The 23,833-nt window shown below is 37.3% G+C and overlaps 1 protein-coding gene across 7 annotated transcripts; it reads left to right on the forward strand.

Moving 5' to 3' along the window:
• The first annotated feature begins 2,126 nt into the window (after positions 1-2,126).
• LOC126723224 (probable CoA ligase CCL7) lies at positions 2,127-23,560 on the forward strand. 7 transcript variants are annotated; one of them, XM_050426561.1, is made up of 8 exons: positions 2,127-3,030; positions 9,219-9,326; positions 18,232-18,337; positions 20,412-20,601; positions 22,435-22,580; positions 22,827-22,894; positions 23,007-23,109; positions 23,238-23,560. In XM_050426561.1, the coding sequence occupies exons 1-8, from the start codon at positions 2,225-2,227 to the stop codon at positions 23,349-23,351; spliced, it is 1,641 nt and encodes a 546-aa protein (XP_050282518.1). In that variant the 5' UTR covers positions 2,127-2,224; the 3' UTR covers positions 23,352-23,560. The 7 variants fall into 7 exon arrangements, with proteins under 7 accessions (XP_050282518.1, XP_050282511.1, XP_050282526.1 ...); XM_050426554.1 differs by lacking the exon at positions 18,232-18,337 and having other exon boundaries at positions 9,219-9,432; XM_050426569.1 differs by lacking the exon at positions 18,232-18,337 and having other exon boundaries at positions 2,127-2,938; positions 9,127-9,432.
• Positions 23,561-23,833: the final 273 nt, after the last annotated feature.

The raw sequence follows: 23,833 nt of genomic DNA on the forward strand, positions 1-23,833 counted from the left end.
TACAATACAATAATTATATCATTTAAAAAAAAAAAATTTCCATATGCACCATGTTTACAATTTTGTATGTGTTCTTAAAGGCCTATAGTACACTTGATCACAAAACTCTAATGTTTAGGCACAATAACAACACTGTTTTAATACCAATTTTTTTAATATTTATTTATTAATTAATTTTTTTGGGATTGACTATGGATAACAACAACAATAACAACAATATTTTAGTCTTAAATTTTTTGGGTTGATTATGGATACTCAATAAAAAAAATTATAATAACAAAAAATTAACAATAAATACAGTAAAAAACAAAAATAAATAAATCATTTATATATGAAAAAAAAAAAAAAAAGCAAAATCTTTATGATATTTTTCTTTGGCTAGACTATAAAATTGATATATCATGTAAATACAACAAATTCAACACATTTTTATATAGTTTTATTTGAGAGCAAGTATATCACCACAAATTATTAAACATTCTTGCAAAACATAAATTAAATCAAAAAAATACAAGACAAAATATACCTGTAAGGACTCAATTTGTAATGACCCCAAATTGGGTTCGAACGTTTAAGGCCCAAACAATAAATTTGTAAAGAATGGGCTGAAAGGCTAGGCCTTGATCACCGGACAATGGCTAGTCATGGTGTTCATGGTGGACGCACATAGGTGAACTAAGTTTGTCCATGGACCTTATCCATTGAACTTAATATTCTTATTATTCCTTTCACTTTCTGGGTACAATTATTTCCGCCTCCTTTTGGCGCATGAATCCTTACATTATATAGTCTTCCTCAGTTGATCCTGACCTTTCATCTGTCAATCAGGCAGGTAACTACTCGAGTGCCTGTCCTATCAGCCGCCTCCTCTCATTTTCTGTTAGTTGCAATAATCGAAACCACATTGCTCAGGGGTCTTTTCCCATCAATGTGGCTAGGACGTTTGTTGGTGCATTCAATGCGAAGGTGACGTTTTTTCCTTGAACCATTTCCACACTGGACTCCCGTACGAGTCCCATTCCATTCGCCTTTTCTTCTGGGAGCGCTTTGGAGGCTGCCTTTGATGACGTGTCGTTATTCCCTTTTAGTCCTCGGGATGCCGAGGACAGGGTCATCCTCGGCTGCATCTCTAGGCCATTTGGACTTTCGCTACTTGTCCTCAGCAACTACTCTCCTCGGCACGGGCCTTGGGCCCTAATAGAAAGTGGGCCGGGACTACAAATTCTCTGGCCCCACAATACCTTTATCACTTTCCTCCAAGTCCATTTCCACCATGCTTTTACTTGAAACCAAATAAAATAGTATTTTGGTTTGTTCTATCCGCCGCTTGTCTTTTGCCTTTGCTTTGTTTTGTTGTCTTTATGGCTTTTAAGCCATTAAGTTGAGAACCCTACTATTATATCACTTATTTTAATGTGCTGGCATGGTCCTATTGGTTGGGACTACAAGGTCAGCATGATGCCATGGAGATGCGTGATGTTAATTGGAAAGAGTGAATGTGGCTTCAAAGTCGAAATAAATGCAAACATATGTGGTGGCGTAATTGAAAGAGATTCTATCATAGGACTCGATGAGCTGGCAGTTCAGTTGAGGTAAGCAAGTTTTAATGTGCTGGCATGCTCCTATTGGCTGGGACTATAAGGTTAGCATGATGACGTGGAGATGTGTGGTGTTAATTGGAAAGAGTGAATGTGGCTTCAAAGTCGAAATAAATGCAGACATATGTGGTGGCGTAATTGAAAGAAATACTATCATAGGACACATCTCCTCGGCATTATCATCATCCATCTTGTCCCCTTATAGAGAAAAATCCCAAAACTCATTGAAATTGAATTCTAATTTAAATAATGGTCTGATTAATGTATGACCTTAAAAAAATATATTTTAGAGAAAATTTATCAAAAATTGAAAATGCTATCTTTTTCAATTCTCAATAAAAATTTTCTTAAAATGATTTTTACTAACATATGCCAAAGAGCATAAAATTAGTAAAAACCCTTTATATAATTGTTTAATTTTCCTTTTATCTCCAATTATTTTATTTTATTTTATTTGATAACACGTTTATCTCCATTTTTAGCTGATGGACCAGGACCAGCTTATTTAATGGATTAGCTCTGACCCTCACACCCAAAAAAAAGCCTAAGAACTTATATATAATACCACTCCCAAAATTACCGCTTCATAACCTTTCTTCCTTACAAGTTTTTTGATCTAAAATCAAATGGAGAAATCTGGGTATGGGAGAGATGGGATATACAGGTCAATGAGACCACCATTAGTGTTACCAAAAGACCCAAATCATTCTATAGTCACATATCTCTTCAGAAACGCATCCTCGTACCCAAACAAACCTGCTCTCATCGACGCAGAAACCTCCGAAACCTTAACCTTCTCGCAATTGAAATCCACAATCGCAAAAGTGTCCCAAGGATTGCTCAGCCTAGGCATCACCAAAAACGACGTTGTCCTCCTCTTCGCTCCGAGCTCGATCCGATACCCAATCTGCTTTCTCTCCATCGTCGCAATAGGTGCAATCGCCTCAACAACCAACCCTCTCTACACAACCCAAGAGCTCGCCAAACAGGTCAAGGACTCGAACCCAAAGTTAGTCATTACCGTTTCTGAATTGTTGGACAAAGTCAAAGGTTTCAACCTGCCAGCTGTCATTTTAGGACCAAACTCCAACACCAACCACAACCTTAATTCAAACCCAAAAGTTATCCATTACAACGATTTGCTAAACCTTAACCCATCATCATCAGATTCCGAGCTGAACATCAACAATGTTAAGCAAAACGACACCGCCGCGTTGCTGTACTCGTCGGGAACCACGGGGACGAGCAAAGGCGTGATTTTGAGCCATGGGAATTTCATCGCGGCGTCGCAGATGGTGACGATGGATCAAGAGGTGGCCGGGGAGAGACACAACGTGTACCTGTGCGTGTTGCCGATGTTTCACGTGTTTGGGCTGGCGGTGATTCTGTACGCGCAGCTGCAGGCTGGGAGTACGCTGGTTTCGATGGGGAGGTTTGAGCTGGAGAAGGTGTTGGCGGCGGTGGAGAGGTATAGGATCAGCCATTTTTGGGTGGTGCCGCCGATAATACTGGCTCTGGCGAAACAGAGTGTGGTGAAGAAGTACGACTTGTCGTCGGTGAAGCATATTGGGTCCGGTGCTGCGCCTTTGGGCAAGGATTTGATGGAGGAGTGCAGTAGGAATGTCCCAAACGCTGTCGTTATGCAGGTACTTTACAACTTGTTATAAACCATACATTATTTTTTTTTTATTGATAATCTTCTATTTTAAACTACTTTACAAGTTTATTGAATTAAAATATAATTTTTCCTATGCAAAGTATGACCACCACATGTACCTTGTGTCAACTTTGTAAAAAAAAAAAGTTATGTACCAATCAAGAGTTAACACGTAAGGAAGTGTGATTCTTTTTAAACCATGCCTAAGAATCTTTAAGAGAGAAACTGAGAGAGCAAAATAAAGGCAAGGATAATAGTTGAATATGATGTGTTTTGGATTTCTATTCTAGCTTTATGAATTGGTTATGGGTGTTTGTTGTCTGATGGAACGACTGTAACTTCTTATGTTTTTGAAAAGTTCTATTTGTTGATTTTTTTAAAAGTACATTTAATCAAGGCTTTAGAAATCTCTGGGGTTCTTGGCATCGGCAAGACCAGGACTCTTTAACCAGGACTCTTTAACAATCTGGCTTCATAAATTTTTTTGTCTATTTTAGTATAAGAATATACTTTTTTTATTTTACATTTTTATTTTTCAAAATACTCCATATCAGATTATCTATTTTATACTATATTTCTTTAAAATATCCAATTTTCTGGATTTTTAAAATTGTTTCTCATTTTTCATACACAACAAGTATCATCCATTCTCTTTCTTCATTCTTGAGATATGTAAAGAAAGAATAAACAACTAAATACAAAATGAATAGTATCAATGTAAATTTATACAATTACTATAGCAGACTTATACATTTACACAATTATACATGATTGATGTAGGTCAATTTTAGACAAAATTGTGTAAATTCTACATTTTTTATTATTATATACAGTCCATGTATAATAAAATATGCCTCTATCTGTGTCTCAATGATGGTTGGAGTTTAGTAGAGGTATCAAATTTTAAATCCAAATTAGTCACTGTTGGATCTTGAAACTTTAAATATTGGTTTTTGTTTATTTATTATTTTGTTTGTTTTTTATATTTCGTCTCTAGATAGGACCTGTAGGGGCACAATTTGGAGCCCAAGCTCAAATTGTATAGAGTCTTAGTCTAATGAGCCCAATACAATGAATTTATAGAGTATGAGTCAAAAAACTAGATCTTAATGAGTTGGGCAACAACTAATGTTGAATTAAAAGACAATCAAACACAAATAAGAGACATTGGTGTCAATAGATTTTTAGTCCAAGGAGGCCAAAGTTAACGTATACTGATCACAGTTGGATATTAAGATAGTTAAGTATGCTACAGTGTTCTCTCTTTATTTTTCCACCACCCCTTCTCATGGGGGTTTTTCCACATTATATAGCTCATTTCTGATCATCTAGACCCTACACTTGTTGATCATCTGGAGCCCTACTTGAGTGTCCATCCTATCAGACACCCCTTTCAGCCTTTTGTGAGTTGTGGTAGCCAAGACAGCACTGTTTAGAGGTTCTCTCCACATTAATGTGGCCATAAAAGTAGCTGCAGTGCACTTAATGCGGTGGTAGCAGTTTTGCCTTAGATATTTCGAGTTTCCTTCCCTCTCAGATGTTCATGGGACGCATTTCAATTGCTAGAGTACATACTTGAACTGCATTTGTCATGTCCGAGGAGGAATTCCTCCTCGGACCTCTTTCCCTTCATCCCCCACTGATGAGACTTTTATTGGGAGTCATTTAATAGTTATCTCCTCCTCCTCGAACTTGTTAGTGTCCTCGGATAAGGTCCAAGACCCAATACATTATTTTGGGCCCTAGTCCCTACAGGACCATAGAAAAGAAAAAGAAAAAGAGAAACCAAAGGTAAGCATTCACAACAAGTTTGCTAAAAAGTTTAATTTTTAGCAATTCAAAAAGCTGCTTCATCTATTTTACCACCTTATTTAACAATACATCTTACATCAAATGTTTTATTTTAGTATACAACACATTAAAATAAAATAAACAATTTCTACTCACAAACACCATTCCACAACCTCAAAACACCCACACTAAAACACTTATCCACAACCAGCCATACGTATAGCTAAACAACCATATTTCATGGCAAGCTACCAACCACAACTCTCTCCACATAGAATTACTTTGAAAACTCATAAAAGTTCTTAGCAAAATACAATTCCCATACACCCTTTCATCTTTAACCTCAAAACACCCACTACAAATTTTCTTTTAATTGACACAAAAGAAAATCTCATGAAAAACAAAGAAGCTTTTGAACCATATCATGGAGTTGAAGTTCACATTGATCCAAATCACTCTAACGCCAAGCTAAGAAATGCAAGAAGAAAGAGAAATCTAAGAAGTTGAAGATCAAGAAAGCCATGGAGAAAGGCAGCATTGATAGAGCTCAAATTTGCGCCAAGAATGCAAAATGCATCGAGCAGATGAACTATCTCCACCTCACTTCTCGCCTCGACACTGTCGTAGCTCATCTCAACACGTAGGTGAAGATGTCGACAATCAACAAGTCCATGGGGAAGCTGGGTTCAGTTAGAGAGAGAAGAGGAGAAAGGTTGGGCGAGGCTGGGTTCGATCAGGTGTGGCAAGGTTGCGTTTGGTTAGGCGTAGGGGAAGGGGAGAGAGGGGTTGGTGAAGAGGAGAGAGGTTGGTGTGTTTGCGTGGGCGAGATAGAAAATTTTAGGAACCATTAGAAGAGAAGACAGAGACGGGAGAGAGGCACCTTAGTTTCACAAATAAACTAAGATTATTCTGTTATAACATTCAACTACACTAAGCTGCTGTAGATGGCAGTTCACTATAGGTAGGAATGGCAAAAATTGTCCAACCCACGGGTACCCGACCTGAACCGACCCTAATGGGGCGGGTTTTACCCAACCCGTAAAGCAAACAGGGCAGGTTTGGGTTTTAAAAGCCCAACCCATAGTGGGTTTGGGTTGGGTGCAGGTATTATGCATATTTGCCCTAAACCTGACCCGTATACATATGTAATATTAAAAAATTTTAAAAACCCTAAATATAAATACTGCTCTTTCCCATTTCTCTATTTTCACTTCCCTAACCATAATCACTCTCTTAGCCACCCTCCATCTCCCTCACTCTCACTCTCACTTGTTGTAGCCGCTCCTTCCTCCCTGCCTCCCCCCATTGTGCCACTCACTCCTCCATTTGGGTGGGGATGGGGAATATTCCTTTGTTTTGTGGAAGAAAAGTTGCTGTAGTGTGGATGATATTGGATTTTGTTCTAAAAGAAAATTTCCAATAGAATCTCAATTAAAGAATGACCCTAATCACCATTTTTGTGATGTATTCATTTGGCGAGGATTGGTAGAGTTGAGAGCTTGTGGTGAGTCTTGTGGGGGTGTTGGATGATTATGATTTAGGTCTTTGTTGGAATGGGCTAAGCAGCGTTGTTTCGCTGTGACACACTATGTTAGGGCTACTGCACTTTGAGTGGATGGATCGTCGCGATTGTGGTGGTTCTGGTTTGACCGTAATTGGAAAAATGAAGGATTTTTTTTTTTGGGTTTCCAGGTGTTTTGTGGTTCTGTTTTTGGAGTGTTTTACATTTTATTTATTTATTATTTCATCTTGAAAAATATTTAGAAATTCTATATTTGGGTTTGTGATTTTGAAAGGAAAAATGATATGAAATTAAATTATTGTAGATTTGTGTGATATATTGATATTGAGATATATATATATATATATATATATTTTTTTTTTTTTTTAGATTAGGCCAGGATTTAGGGTCTTCAAATTGGGCCTTGTGTTTGTGTTTGTGATTTTTGTGTTGGTGATAGGATTTGTGTTTGTGATTGTGATTTTGAATGGGAAAATCATAAATCAGGAAAATGTAAAATTGATTTTTATTTTTAAACATTTGGTCATGGATTGGGCCACGGATTAGGGGCTTTAGATTAGGCCCTAAAGTGGCATGGCGGGGCGGGGCCCACAGGGCTGGACGAGGCAGGTTTGGGGGTTAAAAAAAATCATTTAGTTAACGGGGTGGGTGGCGGGTTGGGTTCGAGCATAAAGAAACTCGCTCCAAATCCAATCTAGATTCCTAACTGTAGGTTGTAACTGAAACTCAAAATTTTTTAAGTTAGACACTTTTGATTTAGTGAGTGTTTTTAGTGTGTTGAGTATTAAATTAGCTTTTTAGTCATTTTATTAACTTAGTGTGAATGCTCAATAATAACTAGTCTATAGTAAGTGTTCATCAAAAAAAATAAAGTTCATAAAAAAAAACTAGTCTATAGTAAGCAAAACTAAGCTCGCCTCGTCGTCCTTGCTAGGCTATAGATTAGTCCTATGACAGTAATTGTTTCAATTACGACGCCACATTTACTGATCTTTCAACACGACAGATCTCCACGTCATTATCACTATCATCATTTGTCGTGTCTCTTTTCCCCTTATAGAGAAAAGTTCAAACTCATTGAAAGTTTTTTTTGGTAAACAAATCATTGAAAGTTGACACTTAAATAATTGTTTAATTTTTTGTTATGTTCAACTTGGATTTCACATCCTCTACCTCTTCCTCTCTTACCTATTTTGATGAAATAGATATTAGAAAGTGGTTGAGTGCGCTTTAAGTGGTTTTCTTCAAGAGAAACCGGGCCACCTTTAGAATTTAATTGAAATAAACTGATCTGCCATTCCATTTCATACTTCTGAATATAAATACACATTACAAGATAATGATAAACTTACTACCAACCTATATTGGATAGCTATTATAGCTCATCCTTTATTTGAAACCCTTGCTAAGATAATGCTTAGCTTATTGGAACTTGAAATCAAACTAATCTAAACAACCCAATCTAAACAATACCAATCTAAACCACCGATCCTAAACAATTAAAACCAAACCAATTTAAACAAGAAGTGATATCAGGAAACGTCATCTATTTCTCTTTAGCAACGTGACTGGCTACGGAAATCTTCTTGTCAACGTGGCCATGCAAGTCTTCTTCCTTAGCAACGTGGCCATGCAAGTCTTCATTCTCAGCAACGTGGTTATCTGAGGATGCTTGTAACATTTTCCCTCAACGTTATCTTCATTTTTAGCTTATTTAATGGAATAGATCTGACACCCACCTCACACCGAAAACCCAAAAACTTATATATAATACCACTCCCAAAATTCCCACTTCATAACCTTTTTTTCCTTTCAAGTTTATTGAGCTAAATAGTACAATACAAATGGAGAAATCTGGGTATGGGAGAGATGGGATATACAGGTCAATGAGACCACCATTAGTGTTACCAAAAGACCCAAATCATTCAATGGTCACATTTCTCTTCAGAAACGCATCCTCGTACCTAAACAAACCTGCTCTCATAGATGCGGAAACCTCCGAAACCATAACTTTCTCACAATTAAAATCCACAATCGCAGTAGTGTCACAAGGATTGCTCAGCCTAGGCATCACCAAAAACGACGTTGTCCTCCTCTTCGCTCCGAACTCGATCCGATACCCAATCTGCTTTCTCTCCATCGTCGCAATAGGTGCAATCGCCTCAACAACCAACCCTCTCTACACAACCCAAGAGCTCGCCAAACAGATCAAGGACTTGAACCCAAAGTTAGTTATTACAGTTTCTGAATTGTTGGACAAAGTCAAAGGTTTCAACCTGCCAGCTGTCATTTTAGGACCAAACTCCAACACCAACAGCAACCTTAATTCAAACCCAAAAGTTATCCATTACAACGATTTGCTAAACATTAACCCATCATCATCAGATTCCGAGCTGAACATTAACAATGTTAAGCAAAACGACACCGCCGCGTTGCTGTACTCGTCGGGAACCACGGGGACGAGCAAAGGCGTGATTTTGAGCCATGGGAATTTCATCGCGGCGTCGCAGATGGTGACGATGGATCAAGAGGTGGCCGGGGAGAGACATAACGTGTACCTGTGCGTGTTGCCGATGTTTCACGTGTTTGGGCTGGCGGTGATTCTGTACGCGCAGTTGCAGGCTGGGAGTACGCTGGTTTCGATGGAGAGGTTTGAGCTGGAGAAGGTGTTGGCGGCGGTGGAGAGGTATAGGATCAGCCATTTTTGGGTGGTGCCGCCGATAATATTGGCTCTGGCGAAACAGAGTGTGGTGAAGAAGTACGACTTGTCGTCGGTGAAGCATATTGGGTCTGCTGCTGCGCCTTTGGGCAAGGATTTGATGGAGGAGTGCAATAGGAATGTCCCAAACGCTGTCGTTATGCAGGTACCTTACAACTTGTTATAAACCATACATTATTTTTTTTATTGATAAACTTCTATTTTAAACTACTTTACAAGTTTATTAAATTAAAATATATGGTTTAAAATATAATTTTTCCTATGCAAAGTATGACCACCACATGTAACTTGTGTCAACTTTATAAATAAAAAAAAAAAAATTTATGTACCAATCAAGAGTTAACATGTAAGGAAGTGTGATTCTTTTTAAACCATGCCTAAGAATCCTTAAGAGAGATACTGAGAGAGCAATATAAAAACAAGGATAATAGTTGAATATGATGTGTTTTGGATTTCTATTCTGGCTTTATGAATTGGTTATGGGTGTTAGCTGTCTGATGGAACAACGGTAAATTCTTATGCTTTTGAAAAGTTCTTGTGGGGTCAGTTAATCATGAAGTATTGTTAAAGCAATATAAACTGGGCCTATGACCTTATCCGAGGACGTTAGACCATCCGAGGAGGTCAAAATAAGGTTATAAGGAGAACAGAATGAAGAGAGGAGTAGAGACAATATGAGATAGGCCCAATAAGCGTCTAAGGACAAAAGCCTTCTCGGTAACATGTGTCCGAGGTAGATCTGAGTGTCATATCATCATGAACTTACTTTGGAGCTACACCACAACTAAGGGTGGAACATTGGACTAAGGGAAAAAAAAGAAAGGTAAACAAATATCTTCAAAAACTGCTACCTCCGCATTAAATGCCTCTCAACCAACTCTCTAGCCGCATTAATGTAGAAGTGATGCCTGAACAGTGATCAAGCAGCCTTACAGCTACTGGTTGATGGTTCTGGAAGGTGCTGGATGGGACAAGAATGAGTCCCCCGAATCTAACCTACACGTGTGTGGTAAGGATGACACCAAGATTGTAGTATATAACATGGAAAGATGTACTAAGAAAGGGGGAGAGGAAAAAATCAATGAGAAGGACTGGAACTCTTGTATAATTTGATTATTCAACAAAACCATATGATATGAACTACTTAATCAATTCTGAGGATAGATTTTCTAATCTTACTTGCGTCGAACCATCTTGAACCGTTAAATCTAATCGTTTTTCTTCTGGGATAGATCTAGTTCTTCTATCCACGCTTTACAAATTTACTGTTTGGGTCGTTGGGGTTTGAGCCCAATCCGATTTTGGGACCAATCTAATTTTAGTCCTTACAGTTCTATTTGTTGATTTTTTTTAAAAGTACATTTAATCAAGGCTTTAGAAATCTCTGGGGGTTCTCGGTATCGGCAAGACCAGGACTCTTTAACAATCTGGCTTCATAAATCATAATAGCTCAGGTCTTATAATTAGTCCTCACTTGATGACGCCCATTTTTTCTTTTTGCAGCCCTTCATGCTTCTTTATTGTCTAGGAGCATTCATATCAGGGTGCAAAAATTTTTGTCTATTTTAGTATAAAAATCTACTTTTTCTATTTTACATTTTTATTTTTCAAAACACCCCCTATCAAATTATCTATTTTACATTACATTTCATTAAAATATCAAATTTTCGTGATTTTTAAAATTGTTTCTCCTTTTTTCACACACAACAAGTACCATCTATGCTCTTTCTTTATTCTCGAGATACGTAAATAAAGAATAAATGACAAAATACAAAATGAATAGTATCAACATAAATTTACACAATTATTGTAGCAGACTTGTACATCTACATAATTATACATGATTAATGTAGGTTAATTTTAGGCAAAATTGTTTAAATTCTACACATTTTTTTATTATATACAGTCCATGTATAATAAAATACGTCTCTATCTGTGTCTCAATGATCGTTGGAGTTTAGCAGCGGTATCAAATTTTAAATCCAAATTAGTCACTATTGGATCTTGAAACTTTAAATATTGGTTTTTTTATTTATTTACTATTTTGTTTGTTTTTTTTATATTTCGTCACTAGATAGGATTGTAGAAAAGAAAAAGAAAAAGAAAAACCAAAGGTAAGCATTCATAACAAGTTTGCTAAAATTTTAATTTTTAGCAATTCAAAAAGCTGTTTCATCTATTTTACCATCTTACTTAACAATACATTCTACGTCAAATGTTTTATTTTAATATACAACACATTAAAATAATATAAACAATTTCTACTTACAAACACCATTCCGCAACCTCAAAACACCCACATAACAACCATACCCACAGCTAAACAACCATTTTTCATGTTAAGCTACCAACCACAACTCTCTCCACATAGAATTACTTTGAAAACTCAGAAAAGTTCTAAGCAAAATACAATTCCCATACACCCTTTCATCTTTAACCTCAAAACACGCACTACAAATTTTCTTTTAATCAACACAAAAGAAAATCTCATGAAAAACAAAGAAGCTTTTGAACCATATCATGGAGTTGAAGTTCACATCAATCCAAATCACTCCAATGCCAAACTAAGAAATGCAAGAAGAAAGAGAAATCGAAGAAGTTGAAGATCAAGAAAGCCATGGAGAAAGGCAGCATTGACAGAGCTCGAATTTGCGCCGAGAATGCAATCCAGAAATGCATCGAGCAGATGAACTATCTCTAACTCGCTTCTTGCCTCGACACTATCGTAGCTCATCTTAACACGCAGGCAAAGATGTCGACGATCAACAAGTCCATGGGGAAGCTGGGTTCAGTCAGAGAGAGAAGAGGAGAAAGGCTGGGCGAGGTTGGGTTTAGTCAGGTGTGCTGAGGCTGCGTTTGGTTAGGCGTGGGGGAAGGGGAGAGAGGGGTCGGTGAAGGGGAGAGAGGTTGGTGTGTTTGCGTGGGTGAGATAGAAAATTTTAGGAACCGTTAGAAGAGAAGACAGAGATGGGAGAGAGGCACCTTAGTTTCACAAATAAACTAAGAGTATTCTGTTATAACATTCAATTATAGTGAGCTACTATAGATGGCAGTTCACTGTAGGTAGGAATGGCAAAAATTGTCCAATCCACGGGTATACAACCCGACCCGGACCAACCTTAATGGGGCGGGTTTTACCCAACCCATAAAGCAAATGGGGTGGGTTTGGGTTGGGTGCAGGTATTATGCATATCTGCCCTGAACCCAACTTGTATACATATGTAATATTAAAAATTTTTAAAAACCCTTATAAATATTGCTCTTTCTCATTTTTCTATTTTCACTTCCCTAACCGTAATCACTTTCTTAGCCGCCCTCCATCTCCCTCACTGTCACTCTCACTTCTTGTTGTTGCTTACTCCTCCACCGCACTGCTCCCTCCTCCCTGCCTCCCCCCATTGTGCCACTCACTCCTCCATTTGGGTGGGGATGGGGGATATTCCTTTGTTTTGTGGAAGAGAAGTTGCTGCAATATTGATGATATTGGATTTTGTTCTAAAAGAAAATTTCCAATAGAATCTCAATTGAAGAATGACCCTAATCACCATTTTTGTGATGTATTCATTTGGTGAGGATTGGTACGGTTGAGAGCTTGTGGTGAGTCTCATGGGTGTGTTGGATGATTACAATATGGGTCTTTGTTGGAATGGGTTGAGCGGCGTTGTTTCACAAAGACACATTATATTAGGTCTACTGCACTTTGAGCGGATGGATCACCGCAGTTGTGGTGGTTCTGGTTTGGCCTTAATTGGAAAAATGAGGGTTTTTTTTTTTTTTTTGAGTGTTTTACATTTTATTTATTTATTTATTATTTCATCTTGAAAAATATTTAGAAGTTCTGTATTTGGGTTTGTGATTTTGAAAGGGAAATTAAGAAATATGAAATTAAATTATTGTAGATTTGTGTGATATACTGATATTGATATATATATATATATATATATATATATTTAGATTGGGCCAGGATTCAGGGTCTTCAAATTGGGCCTTGTGTTTGTGTTTGTGATTGTGATTGTGATTTTGAAAGGGAAAATCATAAATCAGGAAAATATAAAATTGATTTTTATTTTTAAACATTTGGTCATGGATTAGGGGCTTTAGATTAGGCCTTGAAGTGGCATGGCGGGGCGGGGCTTATGGGGGCTCAACGAGGTAGGTCTGGGGGGTTAAAAAAAAATCATTTAGTTAACGGGGAGGGTGGTGGGTTGGGTTCGGGCATAAAGAAACTTGCCCCAAATCCATCCTAGATTCCTAACGGTAGGTTGTAGCTGAAACTCAAAATTTTTTAAGTTAGACACTTTTGATGTAGTGAGTGTGTAGTGAGTGTTTTTAGTGTGTTGAGTACTAAATTAGCTTTATAGTCATTTTAGTAACTTTAGTTTAAATGCTCAATAATAACTAGTAGTAAGCGTTCATTTTAAAAAAAAAATTCATAAAAAAACACTAGTTTAAAAACTAAGCGTGCCTCGTCGTCCCCCTAGGGTATAGATTAGTCCTGTGACAGTAATTGTTTCAATTACGACGCCACATTTACTCTCAACACGACAGATCTCCACGTCATCATCTATATCGTGATTTGTCTTGTGTCTCTTGTCTTCTTATGGAGAAAATTTCAAACTCATTGAAAGTTGATACTTAAATAATTGTTTAATTCCCCCTTGTTTCAGGGGTGGTTTCTCAAAAAAAAAAAATAATTGTTTAATTTTCCCTCAACGTTATCTTCATTTTTAGCTTATCTAATGGATTGGATCTGATCCCCACCTCACACCGAAAACCCAAAACCTCATACATATAATACCACTCCCAAAATTCCCACTTCATAACCTTTTTTCCTTTCAAGTTTATTGAGCTAAATAGTACAATACAAATGGAGAAATCTGGTTATGGGAGAGATGGGATATACAGGTCAATGAAGCCACCATTGGTGTTACCAAAAGGCCCAAATCTTTCCATGGTCACATTTCTCTTCAGAAACGCATCCTCGTACCCAAACAAACCCGCTCTCATAGACGCGGAAACCTCCGAAACCTTAACGTTCTCACAATTAAAATCCACAATCGCAAAAGTGTCACAAGGATTGCTCAGCCTAGGCATCACCAAAAACGATGTTGTCCTCATCTTCGCTCCGAACTCAATCCAATTCCCAATCTGCTTTTTCTCCATCGTCGCAATAGGCGCCATCGCCTCAACAACCAACCCTGTCTACACAACCCAAGAACTCGCCAAACAAGTCAAGGACTCGAACCCAAAGTTGGTTATTACCGTTGCCGAATTGTACGACAAAGTCAAAGGTTTCAACCTGCCGGCTGTCATTTTAGGACCAAACTCCAACGTTACTTCAAACCCAAACGTTATCCATTTCAACGATTTGCTCAACCATAACCCATCATCATCTGAGTCCGAGCTGAACATCAACAACGTGAAGCAAAACGACACCGCCGCGTTGCTGTACTCGTCGGGAACCACGGGGACGAGCAAAGGCGTGGTTTTGAGTCATGGGAATTTCATCGCGGCGTCGCTGATGGTGACGATGGATCAAGAGGTGTCCGGAGAGAGACACCACGTGTTCCTGTGCGTGTTGCCGATGTTTCATGTGTTTGGGCTGGCGGTGATTATGTACGGGCAATTGCAGATTGGGAATGCGTTGGTTTCGATGGAGAGGTTTGAGCTGGAGAAGGCGTTGGCGGCGGTGGAGAGGTATAGGGTCAGCCATCTTTGGGTGGTGCCGCCGATAATATTGGCTCTGGCGAAACAGAGTGTGGTGAAGAAGTACGACTTGTCGTCGTTGAAGCACATTGGGTCTGGTGCTGCGCCTTTGGGTGAGGATTTGATGGAGGAGTGTCGTAGGAATATCCCAAACGCTGTCGTTGCTCAGGTACTTTTTTTTTTTTAATTTTTTTTATTGATAAAATTAACTAAGCCTGTGTTTGGTCGGAAGTGAAGTTGAGAGGATAAGAAAGAAAAGAGGAAAAATGGGAGAGAAAATAAAATTTGATGTCGTTTGGTAGGAGAGAACGGATGGAAAATTTTTGGTCGGACTTATGCATTTTCCCCTTTTTTTTTTTTTTTTTTTTTTTTTTTTCCTTGGCCCACCAAAAATCGATCTCTTTGGAAAGAAAACATTGGTGGAAAACTAGTCCAATTTGTTTTACAAAACTACCCGTTACAAGCAAATTTTTTTTTTGGTTCTCACTCGTTTGTATCTTTTCTTTATTTGTATGTATTTAGCTTCTATACCTGAGTGTGTAAGTAACATGCTACTTCTTTTTATTTTTTTCTCTTCTTTGCTCTTCTCTGCTAAATCCAAATTAGTCATTATTCGATCTTGAAACCTTATATATTGTTTTTTTTTTTTTTTAATATTATTTTGTTTTTGTTCATGAAACTTCAAATATTGGTTTTTGTTTTTATTATTATTTTGTTTTTGATTTTTTATATTTCAGTTTCTAAATATAGTACTGTTTACCACGTCACTTACCCATATAACTTATCGGGACGGGATTAGGATTCAAAATTGAGGGGATAAATATAATTGTTTTGAGAGAGACAAATATAATTTTTTATGAATTCAATTTTTTAAATCTTAAATATATGCCACATGTAACACGTTAAAATAATATAAATCATTTCTACCCACAAACATCATCTGACAACCTCAAAATACCCACAAACAACCTCAACGCGGCCTAACACTTGCCCACAACACTTTGAAAACCCAGAAAAATTCTCAGCAAAATACAATTCCCATACACCCTTTCATCTTCAACCTCAAAATACCCACCACAGATTTTCTTTTAATCGTCGCAAAAGAAGATCTCATGAAATACAAAGAAGCTTTTGCACCAGATCATGGAGTTGAAATTCACATCCAAATCGCTCCAACGCCAAGCTAAGAAATGCGAGAAGGAAGAGAAATCCAAGTGTTGAAGATCAAGAAAGCCGTGGAGAAAGGCAACATCGACAGAGTTCGAATCTATGCCGAGAACGCAATCCAGAAAATGCACGAGAAGATGAACTATCTCCGCCTCGCATCTTGCATCGACGCTGTTGTAGCTCGTCTCAACATGCAAGCGAAGGTGTCTATAACCAACAAGTCCATGGGGAAGTTGGGTTCAGCCAGTGAGAGAAGAGGAGCGAGGCTAGGTTCGGTCATGCGTGGGAGAAAGGGAGAGAGGGTTGGGTGAAGGGGAGAGAAATCAGGCGTGTCTACATGGTTGAGATAGAAAATTTTAGGAATAGGGAGAGGAAAAGATAGAGAGGGGAGAGAGGCACGCGTGTTTCACAAATAATATAAGATTATTCTATTTTCACATTCAGCTACAATGAGCTGCTAGGGATGGTAGTTCACTTAGCTTAAACTAAAAAAAAAATTTAGTTCACTATAGCTAAATTAGTTTTTTAGTCATTTTAGCCGTTTTAGTGTGAATGCTCTAAAATCCAATAATAACAAGTCTATAGCAAGAAAAAATCAAAGCTCGCCTCGTCGTCCCCAATAGTCCTATGATAGAAACTCTTTCAATTACACCACCACATATTTCTAAATTTATTTCAACTTTGAAACCACATTCACTCTTCCATTCTAGATTTTCTTAATGCTGATGTTAATGGGCTGTATCTAAACGAACTCTATTGAGCCTCTTTTGGCTGTTTCTTTAAAATATTCCCCCTTTTACCCCCAAAAAAAGAGAGTCCAAACTCCAAACTCATTGAAAGTCAATACTTAAATAATTGCTTAATTTTCCCTCAACATTATCTTCATTTTTAGCTTATTTAATGGATTAGCTCTGACCCACCTGCCTCACGAGAAAATGCAACATGCATGGATGGCATGTTTCCTCCCCTCTCACATGAAGTTAAACCCCACCAGTGGAGTTTTACTTTCACGTAAGGGGAGGAAATATGCATCTGATACATGGTATACCATCTCACACACCAAGAATCCAAAACTTACATATAATTCCACTCCCAAAATTCCCTCTTGATAACCTTTCTTCCTTTACAAGTTGTTTGAGCTAAGTACAATACCAATACGAATGGAGAAATCTGGGTATGGGAGAGATGGGATATACAGGTCACTGAGACCACCACTAGTGTTACCAAAAGACCCAAATCATTCCATAGTCACATTTCTCTTCAGAAACACATCCTCGTACCCAAACAAACCTGCTCTCATAGACGCAGAAACCTCCGAAACCTTAACCTTCTCGCAACTAAAATCCACAATCGCAAAAGTGTCACAAGGATTGCTCAGCCTAGGCATCACCAAAAACGATGTTGTCCTCATCTTCGCTCCGAACTCAATCCAATTCCCAATCTGCTTTCTCTCCATCGTCGCAATAGGTGCAATCGCCTCAACAACCAACCCTCTGTACACAACCCAAGAACTCTCCAAACAAGTCAAGGACTCGAACCCAAAGTTAGTTATTACCGTTGCCAAACTGTTCCACAAAGTCAAAAGTTTCAACCTCCCAGCTGTCATTTTAGGACCAAACACCAACCTTACTTCAAATCCGAACGTTATCCACTTCAACGATTTGCTAAACCTTAACCCATCATCATCATCATCATCAGATTCCGAGCTGAACATCAACCATGTGAAGCAAAACGACACCGCCGCGTTGCTATACTCGTCGGGAACCACAGGGACGAGCAAAGGCGTGGTTTTGAGTCATGGGAATTTCATCGCGACGTCGCTGATGGTCACGATGGATCAAGAGGTGTCCCCAGAGAGACACCACGTGTTCCTGTGCGTGTTGCCGATGTCTCACGTGGCTGGGTTGTCGCTGATTATGTACGGGCAGTTGCAGATTGGGAATGCGGTGGTTTCGATGGAGAGGTTTGGGCTGGAGAAGGTGTTGGCGGCGGTAGAGAGGTATAGGGTCAGTCACCTTTGGGTGGTGCCGCCGATCATATTGGCTCTGGCGAAACAGAGTGTGGTGAAGAGGTACGACTTGTCGTCGTTGAAGCAAATCTTGTCTGGTGCTGCGCCTTTGGGTAAGGATTTGATGGAGGAGTGTATTAGGAATGTCCCAAACGCTGTCGTTATGCAGGTACTTTACAACAGGTTTAGAAACCACAATAATATATATATATATATATATATATATTTTATTATTGATAAAATTATCTAAGAGTTTATCAAATTAAAATAGGCAAATTACCTATGGTTTGACAGAAATTTAAGTTGTCTGCTTGTGATTTGAAATTTGACACTTTATCCATTTGAGATTTGCTCACTTAGAGTTTCATAACCCATTTCTGTAAAAAAAAAAAGGGCTAAATATGTAAGTTTGCTCCAGTTCTATGTCTCTTTCCTCTAAAAATACAAAAAATATAAAAATACAAGATCAAATAAGATTAAAAACATTCTTAAAAAAAAAAAAGATTAAAAAGAATTTTGTTGAACATTTGTATAATGAGATGTCGAACTACAAGTAAATAATTTAAATTTCGATCAAACCTCAAGTGGGTAAAGTGTCAAATTTCAAACTATAGATAGACAACTTAAATTTTGGTCAAATTACATGTGGGTATGTTGTAATTTGCCCAATTAAAATATATGGTTTAAAATATAAATCTTTTTCTATGCAAAGTATGGCTACCACTTGTACCTTGTGTCAACTTTAAATAAAAAAAAAATTATGTACCAATCAAGAGTTGACACATTTTTGTCAACTATAGATTTGTGTAACTCTTTGTTGTCAATCTCTATGATGATTATTGAATTAATGTATTAAAAATCTTACCAGTGATTACATATGTTTTCGTTATTCTTAACACGCACAATCAAACTAAGTGTTAACCAATTGTTATTTATTATTTAATGTGTACATCCATGATCCATGCTTTGTGTATAATTTTAATTAACAAAAAAAAATTGATAGTGAATTTTTCACAGACAAGATAGTTATTTATATATTTGATTATTTTGAAAATTTGTGAGGATGGTAGGGGGTATAGCGAGACGATATAATCTTGAAGATTTTTCAAAATACAATAAAAAAGTTATTGAGTTGCGTAATATTAACACACTACACTATATTTAATTTAAATTTCTGTCTATATGTATGTGTGTGTGCGTGCGTGTGTGCACAATTCATGCCTAGGAATCTTATATGAATGCATGAGAGGAGCGCACAATCCATGCCTGGAAGTCTTATATGAATGTGTGAGAGAAACACATGACCCATGCACAATTGATCTGGTACATGATAGGAACAGTTTGGCACTACTTTAAGAGAGGATCTGAGAGAGCAAAAGAAAAAGTAATGATAATAGTTGAATATGATGTGTTTTGGATTTCTATATTAGCTTTATGAATTGGTTATGAGTGTTAGTTGTTTGATGGAATGTCTGTAACACCTTATGTTTTTGAAAAGTTCTATTTGTTGCTTTTTTAAAAATGTACTTGCTGACCCTAAAATGCACAATGATTGGAATAACAAATTTATTAAGTGGGCATGTTTACCTACAGTAAATTATAGAAAATAACAAATAACGATAGTTTATTAGATGGCTTTAGACTCCAATACAATAAACATACTCATAGATATTATACTTTAAGGAGCAGTTTGTTATACGTATTGCAAATTGAATGAACTGTAACAATAACTACTGTTTTTCTGTTTTGGGGGAAATGTCAATCTTTATATTTAACTATGTTCTGTTTAGTCCTGTCTCTCAAATGTCATGGATTTGAATTGATTTACTAGCTATTTTGTACCCTAATTTGAAAAGGAGAGAAGAAATAATAGTTTAATGAAGACTGCTGGAGTTGTATTTCAACAGTTGAACTTATGAAGGAATCTCAGGATTGTTGACCAGAAAGACCATCTTTGTGACAACTGAGTTAGAGTTTGCTGGGAATGGCTAAATGGCTCTAGTATGCAGTATATCTAGTTAGTGGCTTGTCGAATTCTTCAGTCTAGGCACTGAAAATTCAAGAATACTTCATTGAGATATTACACTTTTGCACTGCTGACATTCTGGGAAGTTTTTTTTGGCAATTCATTGCCTGCCTTGGCTTTTGATTTTAAATATCTTTCTCTTCATGCTTTTCATTTTTGTTAGAGCAGCAGGTGATGGAAAAGTTCCATTTTTATTTAGAGCGCTTTTTTCTTTCAGGGCTACGGTATGACAGAAACTTGTGGAATTGTTTCCCTGGAGAATCCAAGAGTAGGAATTCGGAATACTGGTTCAGCCGGAATGCTTGCTCCAGGAGTTGAATCCCAGATAGTCAGTGTAGATACATTGAAGCCTCTCCCTCCTAATCAGTTAGGGGAGATATGGGTTCGGGGGCCTAATATGATGCAAGGTAGAGTGCTTTTTATTTGTTTCAGTCCTGATCCTTGCATTCCTGGACCTGTTTGGGTATATTTGCTGCTTCATAGTAGAATATTCTGCTCTTTGGTTGAAAGGGAAAGCCAGGTAGCTCATCATTGACTGATTAAATTTTTTTTTGATGTCCAACATATAGATGTGGGAAAGTCAGACCATTGACTAATTAAATTATTTTTAGTTTTCCAGCATCATAGATGTGGCAATTTATTGTATTCAAATATGGAAACATGTTTGATAAGCATACCAAAGTTGTACTTCTGATGTCAGGCAAATCCTATGCATATGTTCTGAATGATAACAACTTGTGCAAATCTTTGAGATACCTTGGTCCTAGTTAGGGGTGTGCATCTATCCCACCAATCCCATGAAACCAACCCAATCCAATACCTTGGGGGTTGGTTTTCATGGATTGGAAATTTATTTAAATTTATTTTTCATATGGTAGTGCCATTTGTTATCAGACCAGTTGATGGAGCAACCATTGCATTTTAGGGAACAAGTATCATCTTTCTTTGGAAGCCTAACATTAAGGCACCGTCCACAAAAAGTGCTTGTGGTAGTTAATTAGATAACTAATTTTTTATTTTATGTTTTGTCTGGTATTTCTATAGTCAAGGGTATTGTCATAATTCTGCAATTATTGGTTGTGGCTTGTAGGTTATAGATGTTGACCTTGGGTTTTATGTTATTAATATTAACTATAGATAAGTCTTATTTAGTTTATTCATTTTTATTGTGGACTGTAGATCAATTCAATTAGGCACATTTTAACTAGTCAAAGTTGGAGTTCTGGTGCTATTCGGAAAAATTAAGTTCTGGATTCTATATAAATGTGGGAATTTATGAAATACGGAGAGTTTGATTAATAGAAAATTTTGGGAGTTACTGGATTTAAGGCATGTTGGTCTTAGTGTGATCTTTCCTACCTTTATCTTCTACTTTGGCATTCTATCATTATTAACTTGTAACTGCATTTATCAGTCCGCTATTGGAATTTAAAAGAAGCGGGTGAGGTAGTCCAGTCTCATGCCAAATGATGGCAGGTGGGGTACTCTGTCAAATAAAGAGTATCCAGAAGTGTGGTTGCAAAGGGAATTTGAACATATACAGATTGGTTCCCTGGCCTGCTTGTTATATTTGAAAAGCTGCCACTTTGATCCCCATGGCATGCTTATTGAAGATACAACTTTAGCAGCCAAATCATGGCTGTTCAGCTCATCTCTATATGGAGGCAATGTTAGTGCTAATATGCTACCTACCATGAGCAATAAGGCCTCTTGTCCATATGATCGTATGCCTCTCTCTGAACTACCCTCTCTCTTGGTGCATATTTGACATTAAGCGTCTCTAATTGCTCTTAGGGTACCAAATCATATGTCATTGAAAGAAGGGCGACCTTTTGACTTTATATAATCATTATATTAAAGGCATTTTAGGAGGGTTACCAATCATGAGATTAAGCAGTGGGAAGATACATTTTAAACATATTTTGATATGCCTTATAAACTTTGCTGCTATTCCACTTTCATGTCAAGGATGAGAATTAGTACTTTTCTCTGTACGACATGTTCAGTCATGCATGCTACATAAAAGTCATCAGTAACTGTTGCCTGCGATAGTGTCTGGCCTGTTTCTTCCATATAGTTGATCTTTGTACCGGAAGTGATACAACTTAATAAGATTCAAATGCTATAGCCTTTTCAATTCTTTTGCATGTGAGATCTGCATTTCTTTAACATGTTCTAGGCATTTTCTTACTTTATTCATTCAGAATATGTAACATTATCATTGAAGCTCTCATTTTCAGGTTATTACAACAATCCACAGGCCACCAAACTGACTATAGATAAAAAAGGATGGGTACACACAGGAGATCTCGGATATTTTGATGGAGATGGGAATCTTTATGTTGTTGACCGAATTAAGGAGCTTATCAAGTACAAAGGTTTTCAGGTAACTTAGCTTGGCACAAATGTTTTAAATAGTTGGAAGGGGCCTTTGGTTCAGTATCATGATAAACATTGAACTATGGTTGAGCATTATCAACAAGTTTCCCATTCCTAAAACTGTGTTACGTTGTGTAGACTTAACTTTTCTGTTAACAGAGAATGTTTGTACTAATATTTTTTTGGTCAAACTATCTGGTTTTTTCTTTGGTATGGTTTGCTTGATAAACTTTCCACCATTTTTTTTCCTTAGGTTGCACCAGCGGAGCTTGAAGGGTTGCTTGTTTCTCATCCTGAGATATTGGATGCTGTTGTCATTCCGTAAGTATAAGCCATGAAAAATATGCATTACTCACTCAGTCCACTAAAAAATGTATGTCAATTCCTATTTAATAAACACATTATTGAAAGTTGAGTCATTTCCACCCTGCAGATTTCCTGATGCTGAAGCTGGTGAAGTCCCAATCGCATATGTTGTACGCTCACCCAACAGTTCACTGACTGAAGAAGATATTAAGAAATTCATTGCTAGTCAGGTAAGAGTCTGGGAAAAGGAAGTTTAGGATTGAATTTCATATGATATGATATTGCTCTTCTGCAGAATGTGTGACATGCCAACATCGTTTGCATGCATCTGAAATCATGTATCTACTCTTTGTTATAGGTTGCACCTTTCAAAAGATTAAGACGTGTGACATTCATAGATAAAGTCCCCAAGTCTTCTTCAGGAAAGATCCTCAGAAGAGAGCTCATTGAGAAAGTAAGGTCAAAAATTTGAAATTGAAGTCAGTTCTAAGTTAGAATCCAAATGTGTTGGTGTAGAACTTCTAAGGAATAACAATGGCTGCGGTAATGTACCCCTTCCTGCCCTGCTCCTCCGTACAGTGGATACATTTCTTTTTAAACCAGATTGTGTTGGTCTTAAACTGTAGAAAATTTTCATTCAACAATAAAACATATATATGATTACCCTCTTTTTTTTCTTCCTTTTCTTTTGTTGCAATGTAAGAATCTGAATACACTGTTCAGTTGATGATAGGAATTTCTTACCACCTTATTGAGAAATCTGTCCAATAAACATGAAATCTAAAAGTTCAACAAAAGGAATTTTTTGTGACATACAAAGTTCAGATGAAAATAGACAACAACAAAGAAGATTTGTGCACGTTATCCTCAAGTTTTATCTCCAAAGGAGATGGAATGGGTGTATACCTCAACACTCGCGAAGCATCGAAGTTAAAAAAAAAAAAAAAAAAAAAA

The sequence above is a fragment of the Quercus robur genome, chromosome 1, assembly GCF_932294415.1.
Source record: "Quercus robur chromosome 1, dhQueRobu3.1, whole genome shotgun sequence".
Classification (NCBI taxonomy): domain Eukaryota; kingdom Viridiplantae; phylum Streptophyta; class Magnoliopsida; order Fagales; family Fagaceae; genus Quercus; species Quercus robur.